This window comes from Phocoena phocoena, chromosome 2 (genome assembly GCF_963924675.1).
Source record: "Phocoena phocoena chromosome 2, mPhoPho1.1, whole genome shotgun sequence".
Classification (NCBI taxonomy): Eukaryota; Metazoa; Chordata; class Mammalia; order Artiodactyla; family Phocoenidae; genus Phocoena; species Phocoena phocoena.
In genome coordinates, this window is record NC_089220.1 from 157,125 (window position 1) to 166,353 (window position 9,229).

Below are 9,229 nucleotides of genomic sequence, written 5' to 3' on the forward strand. Positions count from 1 at the left end.
GTCGGGGGGCGATGGGGAGCCACCCAAGGGCGGGGCCGGATCGTGGGGCCCCGAAGATGCTGGGAGTTGACCCCCCACCGCAGGAACCACTAAGCAGTTTGAAGTAGGGGAGACGGAGCAGACCAGCTGCTCAGAAGGGTCATCTCCTCAGGCAGCCCAAGAATCGCAGCCAGGAGAGGATCAGGGCGCTGCAGGGCCGGGAGAGCAGGCGTCCCACGAGAAGGTACAGCTCCAACCTGCGTCCCACTGACCGGGAGCGGGGAGGCCGCAGGGGCATGGCCAGCGCAAGACGACGGGCAGCATCCCCGAGGCCACCCCTGGAAGCCCCGCCCGCCAGGCCCTCCCCAGGAACCTCACCCCGACGTCAGCCTGGACCCCCCCCCGGCTGTGGAGACGGCACCAGCACCCTCGTCCGTCCACACAGGGGACCCCAGAGCCCCTGGAAGGCTGTGCCCGCTGCTATAGGACACGGGCCCCCTGCTCCCTGAAGACAGACGGACAGGGGTGCAGGGCGGACAGAGAGACGGAAGGCAGGAGGACAGGACATCGTGTAGAACATCAAACTCTTGGGAGAAGGCAGGCTGGGGGTCATGGGGGGGCCTCAGGGCACCCCACCACCCTCACCCCGCCCCGAACTTCAGCGGGAGACAGCTGGGAGGAGGGGCCCCTGTGCCGACCTCACCCAAGCCACCCTTCGGGCCCCGCATGCCAGCACCCACGTCCACACGTCCTGGGAAGGCCACTGCACACTGCAGGGGTGCCCACCCTGCCACGTGGGAACGTCCCTGCTGGCCCCGCACAAGTCTGGCATTCTCCCGCGTGTGGGTGTCTTACCTAGTCAAAAGTTAAAATTAAACAAACAAAGAAGCATTTCTGACAACAGGACAGGATACAGATGACAAAGGCAAAACCAGCAGGGGCAATGGAGACACTGTCAAGCTGCCCGGAGGACTAGGGTGTTCCTATCACATTTTCAAAATATATTTTTAAAAATCAAAATATATTTTTAAAAGAATGGGGGTTAATTTCTTACAATGATAGAAGAAAAAAAAGAGACGAGACCTGAGGGGAGATGGCTGCAGCCCGCCCATTAAAAACATACCCACCACCCCAGTGACCGTGGTATCGGTGGCTCCTAGCTGTTGGTTTTTGCTTTCTGTCCTGAAACATGACAGCACGTCTCTGCACAGAGACAAAAAGAGGTGCCCGTGGTGCCCTCAGTCCACGGCTGGTTCCAGAAGACTGGCCAGGTGCCCCCACTCCCCACGCAGAGCGCAGACCCCAGAGGAAGAGGGTTCGTGGACCCTGACCCCGCCACCCGCGTCCAGGCCTCCTCCACCACATTTGCTGTCGCCGCCGAAAGCAACTCTCTGCCCAGGCTGGGTCACTTCCCGGGGAAGAACCAGGCCCTGTCCCCTCCCAGGCTGACCCACTCCGCCCAGCCGGTCAGCTGGCACAGAGCTGCAGCCATGCCTTCGCCCCGCCCAGACATCCTGGCAGGGCCTCGGGACGGCCTGCCAGGTAGAATGCAGGCCACCCAGAGAACGCTGGACTCTGCTAACTACTTTCTAGTGCATGTCCCTCCCATGCGATATTTGGTACAAACTTACGCTAAGAAACTGTTTATCTGAAATCCAAACTGAACGGGCGTCCTGTACTTTCCTGGCTGAGTCTGGCACCTTTGGAAAAGGTAGAGCGTCCTGAGTGGAGACAACAGGGGCAGCGGGGAGGGGGGGGCTTTCCCAGACTCTGCTCCTGCAGTGCCCCCCAGGCCAGAGCAGGCTGCCCAGGCAGGGCCAAACCCCAGCAAGAGAGGGGCGTACCTTCCTCTGTCTGGGCCCTGAGAAATCCAGATACCACCCCCCAACCCCGAGCAAGCAGCACCTCAGGACAGGGTGCCAACCTGCCAACACCCCGCCCACCGGGACCACTGGCCTTGCAGACCCATGGGGCAGCGCCTTGGGATTCCATACAGAAACTGGGGACGGAACTGCAGGGACCAAGAGGGAGTCCAAGTGGAAGCAGTCCTGCAACGCAGGCCCTGCGAGGGCCTCCAGGACACCCTCAGGGGGACACGCAGACCGCTCCCCTGGAGGCACCGCAGGACACAGAGATCCTGGCCAACACCGTGGGGAAACTGAGGCACGGGAAGGTCTGAGGGTGGCCAGGCCCCTGCTGACTTCGCAGCCAGATAGGTGGCTTAAAGCCCGTATGTCAAGGAGTGGACACAAGTGGGATCGGGGCATCCACGGCCTGGATGGGGCAGGGACAGCTCCCCTTGGAACCAGTCCCCACAGGCAGGCACGGTGGAGGTCCCACCCACCGAGGCAGGGGCTGGCAGAAGTGCCTGGCAGCGGGTGGAAGTGCCGCAGGGGCCAGCTGAGGGCCTCCAGCCCCGGCCGCCGCCACCTCCTCCTGCAGCCTCCGTGCCTCCTCCAACCAGGAGCTGGGCGCCTCCGTTCTGCGGACACTGCTTCGTTTATTCAGCGTGCCGACGTGACCGCAGGGCCAGCGCCTGGGATGGGAGGTAAGACCACACCTGCCGAGGGGCTTCCGGCTGGCTAAACCCAAGGGGGCACCAGGCGAGCTGGAGGGTGGGCAGACCAGAGGGGCCTCAGGCTGCGCAGGAGGCCAGGAGGGGTCTGCACTGCGGAAAGGTGGCCCAAGAGGGCACGGGTTCGGGGAGCACTGAACGGGCAGCTGCAAGGGAGGCAGGAGTCCTGGGCTGTGCAGCCGGGGTGAGGCAGAGGCCGAAGCTACCGGGGCAGAGAAGCCGGCTCAGTCCTGGGGGGTGACCCTCCCGCCTCCACCCACAGACGGCCGGCTCCTGCTTGGAGTGGCGAGGCCAGGAAATGAACAGGCCCCTCCCAGAAGGGGCCCTACACTGCAGCCCGCTCCCCACAGGCGTCCGCCAGGGGCCTGAGCTACACGGGGTACAGGCCCCCATTCCCATGACCACCTCTGAGCCAGAGAGAGCAAGGGAGGGCCTGCCGGCCGGGCAGGTACTGCACTGACCCCCTGCACAGATGGGGGTGCACGCCCAAGGTGACAAGGCTGGCCTGACACTCGGGGTCACCTGGCCAGAGAGAGCACAGACTGAGGACAGAGGACACTTGGTAAGCGAGGCCAGCGCCGTCCTCAGCCCTGACACACTCCACCAAAGGTGGGCAAGTGAGCATCTCAGGCTCAGAGAGGGTGGGCACCTCACCTCCCTGTGAAGGACCAGCTCAGAACCCCATGGAAAACCCACGGCAGCCCAGGAAGCCAGCCCCCCAGGGCCTCAGCCAGCTAAGCGACCCCCTAACTGGGGGGCTACCTGCCCCTTCTGCACCCTGGCAAAGCACCTCCCTGCTGGGCTGGGGAAACAGGACGCAGCAGAAAGTTTGGGGGTGTCTTAGAAAAGCATGCTCGGGGTGACCACAGGCTGCTGAGGACCCGGAGAGGGAACCCTGCTAGGGGAAGCCGCCAAGCACAGGCCCGGCCCAAGGGGTAGCTCTCAGCCGCCCCTGGGCTCCCACGCATGGGGCTCCCCACCCCAGAGGGGACCCACTCCCCACCCGAGCCAGCCCTGCCTGCCCCGGTGGGCACTCCACACCCCTGCGGCCCCCAAACTCCCGCTCCCAGGAGGGCAGCCAGCACCGCCCCCCCCAGACCATGTGCTCCAGCTCTGCTCCGGGGTCGGGGGCTCCCGCCAGGTCGCTGGCCCGGAAGGATGCTCTGCGACTTCAGAGCCTTCCACAGTTCCTCTGCCAGGGCCCAACAGGCTACACGGTCGGCCCCCAACAGGTGGGCAGAGCCCCCGCCTCCCTGGTGCGCCGCTCGGCCACTACCCGCACCGGCTCGTGAGGGCCGGCCCAAGGGGTCACTTCGGGTTGGGATGAGCATGGCCGAGGCAAAGGTGGCGGAGGAGGAACGGGCTGCTCAGAAAGGGGGGGGGAGGGGAAGGAGATGGGGTGGGGTGCAGAAGAGTGGGTGAGCGCTGCCGGGGGAGGGGGAAGGACGGCCCAGCCGGGACGGCCTGCAGTGGGGGAGGGGTGCAGAGGCGGAGGGAGGGGACCAGAAGTGGGCCGATGGGGGGGCTGGGCCGATGGGGAGGCGGGCGGAGGAGGGGAAGGGGAAGAAGGGAAAATGGGGGAGGGAGGGACACGACGGGGGACCCGGGCAGGGGGTAAAGAGGGGGCCCGGGCGGAGGTATGGCGAGGCCCGGGGAGGCGGTTTGGGACCGAGGCAGGGAGGGGAGGAGAGATGGGGGACGGAATGGGGCCTGGGGGGGATGGGGGCCGGCGGGGCCCGGGGTGGCAGGGTCGGGCCCGCGGCGCATAAAGGCGGCGACGGCGGCGGGCGGACAGGCGGCGGCCTTACCTCCGACCCTGTACATGTTGGCGGCCATGTCCGGCGGCGGCGGCGGAGGCCGCAGGCTGGGCCGGGCTGGGCGCGGGGCTCGGCGCGGGCGGCCGGGAAAATGGAGGCGCGCGGGCGCGAGGCGCGGGGGCGCGAGCGGGCGGGCGGTTTAAAGGGGCCGCGCTGCTGCTGCCGCCGCCGCCGCCGCCGCCGCCACCGCCGCCGCCGCCGCCGCCGCCGCCGCCGCCACCGCCGCCGCCGAGGCCGCCGAGGCAGCGCAGGGACCGAGGGCCGCGGTGCGGGCGGGAGAGGAAGAGGAGGAGCGGCCGCGAGGAGGGAGGGGCCTCGGGCGCCACCGCCCACCGAGTGGGCGGTTACCCGACCCGCGGCCGCGCGCTCCCAGCCGTCTGCCCGCGCCCCCCGGGGTCTTCCCCAAGCCCCTCCCCGCAGCGGCCCCCACCAGCCGTCCACGCCGGTCCGAGTCCTTCCTGGGCTTCCCGCTCCTCCTTCCCACCCTCCCTCCTGTCGCAGGGTCTCCTCCGAGTCCCTCACTTCCCTGAAGCGCAGCGGCCCAGCCGCGGCCTCTTGACTCCCGGCCCGGCCCTCTCCGCTCACGCCAGGGGTCTTTGTCCCTGCCCCAGTGCCCAGCCCCACGCCCCGCCCGGACAGCGGCGGCGCCCCCATCCCACCGCCGTGCGGGCACTGCCTCCGTGGACTGTGGCCTGAGGAGAAGGCCAAGGGAGGCGCGTGGCCGTGCCCAGAGGACCCTCTGCAAGGCCCCGCCTGAGAGCGGGGGTCCCGCAGGCCTCTCTGACACGGCCCAGACCCCGCGGCTGGTGGGGCGGGGGGCGTTGCGTGCCCAGTACAGCGAGTCTGGACGGGCCCCTGTGGGTGAGGCACCTGCCTGTCCTCCCCAGGCCCGGCAGAACCTGCAACCGAGTGTGAGCTTAAGGTCCGAGGATGGTGGGGAGCGCGGTGGCCTGGGCGCACCCCGCAAGGAAAAGCAGTGGGTGCAGGGGGGAGTCCCGGGTGGAGAGAAGCGGGTTCCGGCCACGCTGGGAGCCAGGACCAACTTGGCTGCTAGGAGGCCAGCGGAGGGAGGTGTCGGGGCCCCAGGGTGACTGCCTTGTCCACTCAGGGACATCCCTTCGAGACACGGAGGGGAGTGGCGAAGGGGTGGAGCTCAGGAGAGGCCCCCGGCCGAGCACCTCCGCCGTGATTGACGGCGGCTGCAAGGGAGGAGCTTAGGGCTGAGGATATCTAGGCAGGTTCCCCGAGCGGGGGCGCTGTGGGTGGAATGGTCTCCCTCCCCCCAGGCCCCCGTCCTAGCTTCGTGGCCTGCATCTCCTCATCTGAACAGCAAAGTTGCAGCATGAAGTCCCCTTCCACCTACACCGAACAAGTCGACCATAAAGTTAGTTAAGAACCACCGATAAGTGCCCAGGCAGGGCTTTCAGCTTTCCGCAGGGCCGCCCGCCTGCCAGCTGCGGGGAGAAGCAACAAAGGGCGGGGGCTGTTCTCCTCCCTGGACGGGGCCGTGGGGGTGAGCGGCAGTCCGGGCTGACCTCCACCGGAAGCAAAGCCACGGGCCGCGTCTCAGGGAAGCCGCTGGAATAACAGGTCTCCCCGCTCCCAAAGCAGAGTGACGTCTAATAAACCCTCGGGAGACAGCACAGAGCCCCCGCTCCTCCGTTGGCTTCCACACTGCTTTCCCCTCTCCAGACTAACAAAAAAGGGAGATTGCATGCAATGCCCAGCCCTTACACCAGCTCAGGGGCAGGCCTACAGACCAGAGACACCTTGCAAAAAAGACTTAGGAATTCATCCATTTAGTAGCAGAGGAAGTAGACATTCAGGAGAGAGCCAGGAGGGTGTGTGAAGGTGTGGCCAAGTCCACGGCCTCAAGGACAGCAGGGGGCGGGGGTGAGGCGCGGCAGAAGAGACTTGAAGAAGCAGAAGACAACTCCACAGGAGCCCTGGAATCTTAGGAGCTTGACAGAACGTGAGATCGGTAATCAGAAGTCAGAGAGTAGATGGCGGGACAGCAGAACGAGAGCAAGGTTTAGGAGCTGAGAAAACACAGTTCCTCAAAATCACGCCGTCGCTAGAACAAGAAACAGCGAGGGGCAGGATGTCGGGCGACTAACAGGGACGGCTGTGCGGTCCAGTGGGGAGCGGGGGAGAGGTGATAAACATGACATTACGGGCCTTGAAGACAAAGTGATGAGGGTCAGGGGACAGGGTGATCATAGTGGGGGCACTGTTTGGAGAGGCTGGGACATTGGTGAAGGAGGGACCCATGGGAGTCCAACGGTGGGTGAAGTGGCCCAGAGGCCACTCGACGGGGCTGCGTCCTTGTGCAGGGCCTGGAGAGTCCCGAGTGACCTGAGCTGACCTCTGGTGAGGGATGGGAGAAGCAGCAGCAGATGTGGAGGCAAGAGGCCTCAGAGGAAGGCACACGGTGCCAGAGGCCATGCACGGTTAGAAAAAACACTCAGAGACTCACTACAGGAAAGTTCCCCTGGAGTCACCTGGGAGCCTCCAGGACCACGGTGGGGTGCAAGTCACACGGAGACCCACCTCGCCTGCTTACTGAACTTCAGGGATTCTTAGAAGTGTTTTTCAGAGAAAGCATGTCACATACAAAAACAAAACCCCAAGTTGGCCCTGCTCTCTCCAGCAACATTCAAAGCCTGAAGAGCAAATTGCGAGGGTAAGAAAGCTAAACTGAAGAATCCTGCCCCGGCCAAGTTCTCATGCGTGTTTAAAGGCCTCAGGGAAACATTTTTAAACCTAAAAGAACCTGAGAAATAAAGTTCTTTAAAAATGTGAAAGCTGACCTTTAAGACACCAATAAAGATGTAATTGAAACAAAGACTGAGTGGGCAGGTGCTGGCGGTGAGCTCGGCCCCCCAGTGGGATGCGGACATGACACGTGGAACACAGGGGACGGGAGTGACTTTGCAAGGTGGGCCGGGGCCAGAGGGGAGGTGCCGGCACCCTTCACCGTTCAAAGCCCGGCATCGGATGGACATACACCACCCAAACCCCAGTGACACCCATCTCTCAATGTTTGTTGTAACTTCTAAAAATAATCTTAGCAAAATCTTGTAAACTTGGGGTGAAGAAGCGTTCATCTAATTTCAGCGATCATGTTTTCCCTTAAAATTAAATTTTTAAAAATTTGAAAGAATTCTACACTTATTCTGTAGTTTTTTAAGATTTTTCTTTGATGTGGGCCATTTTTAAAGTCTTTTTTGAATTTGTTACAATATTGCTTCTGTTTTATGTTTTGGTTTTTTGGCCACAAGGCATGTGGGATCTTAGCTCCCCGACCAGGGATCGAACACGCACCCCCTGCATTGGAAGGCGAAGTCTTAACCACTGGACCGCCAGGGAAGTCCCTATTCTGTATTTCCATATATCCTCTCGCCTCTGCCTAGGCCTTTAGAAATATCTGAACAACCTCCACCTAATGTCGACAGCGGTCCTCTCGATGATGAAATTGTGGGCGAGATTTTTAAACTTTATTGTTGGATTGCTGGATAGTGAGCAAGTGTTCTTGTAAAGCCAATGAACTCATTTTTTTTCAACCGGCAACACTGGGCAGTGACTGTCTGTGGCCCTCAGTAGGGCACGAACTACACACATCTCCCAGGCGCCCTGCCAGCCCTTGGGGGTGGGGGGGGGGTGGGGCGTGCCCTGTGGGCTGGGCTGGGGGGCTCCCCTTTCTGCCTGGGGTGTCCAGAGTGGCCTCTGCTCCTGCTCTGAGCCCACCTGATCCACGAGAACAGGCGGGTGCTAGGGTACAAGGGAGACCACACAGGAGGGTGGCCGTCCTCTCTGCCACAGGAGAACCTAAGCAGACCCCCGGCCCGGGGGTGTCACTGTGAGTCTGGGGAGGTGCATTGCTCCTCCTAGACTTCAGGAAGGGACCTCCCGGTTGGGAAGCAGAGTAAAGGGACACTGCAGTGTCCACTGTCAGCAGTGACTGGGGGCAGTGTCCTAACCGGAGTGGTGCTGTCTGACCTGTCTGCTGGGTGACACCCTCCTCTCATCCGGGTTTCCAGGCCCCCTTAGACCCTCCTCTCTTCCAGGGGCTCCCAGCTGGGTCACTGGTGACGTTGGGACCCGGTCATTCTCAGCTGGGGGCGGGTGGGGGGCGGCGTCCTCTACTCTTGGGATGTTGCGCAGGCCCCAGCCTCCAGCCACTCGATGCCAGAGTGCCCCTCCCTCCGACATGTCACATCTTCACCCCAAACTTGTGGCCGTGCTGGGTTACGCGGCAAGGGGGGAGTTGAGGTTGCTAACCAGGTGGCCTTAAAATGCTATCCTGGGGTGTCCAGGCGGCCCATCATCACAGGGCCCTTAAAAGCGGAGGACGAGGTGCTGCGCTGCTGGCTTTGGAGATGGAGGACGGGGCCCCGAGCCAAGGCGTGCGGGCGTCCCGAGGAGCTGGAGAAGGCTGGAGCCCCCGCAGGAAGGCTGCCCTGCCCACGCCCTCGTCTCAGCCCAGCGAGACCCGTTTCAGACTCCTACAGAACTTAACGTCCATGGATTTGTGTGAAGACACTAAGTCTGCGGAAACTTTTTAGGGCAGCGATAGGAAGCCAACACACCCAGGGTGACAACGAAACCGTCTCTGGCACTGCCACCCGTCCTGGGGCTCCACGCCTTACTGGAGCGGGCCACGGGCTCCACCAGGGGAGCCCCGCGACTTCTGCTGCTGTGGTGGTCCCAGAGGGGGAGACCTGGTGCAGAGGAGAGGCCCTGAGACCACTCGCAGGACAGAGGGCCGGCCAGCCCAGCATCCTGGACCCACCCCATCTGACTGCAGCCTCATGAGACACCCTAAGTGAGACCAAGAGACCTGGCAGGGTGAGCCCAG

At 63.3% G+C, this 9,229-nt stretch overlaps 1 protein-coding gene across 1 annotated transcript in view; it reads right to left on the bottom strand.

Annotated features, from left to right (window-relative positions):
* MTA1 (metastasis associated 1) overlaps positions 1 to 4,402 on the bottom strand; it is a 37,386-nt gene extending 32,984 nt beyond the window's left edge. The window contains exon 1 of the mRNA XM_065872968.1: positions 4,363 to 4,402. Within this exon, the coding sequence (XP_065729040.1) occupies positions 4,363 to 4,390 (28 nt within the window). The 5' untranslated portion in view covers positions 4,391 to 4,402. The remainder of the gene's footprint in view (positions 1 to 4,362) is intronic.
* Between the last annotated feature and the right edge of the window lie 4,827 nt (positions 4,403 to 9,229).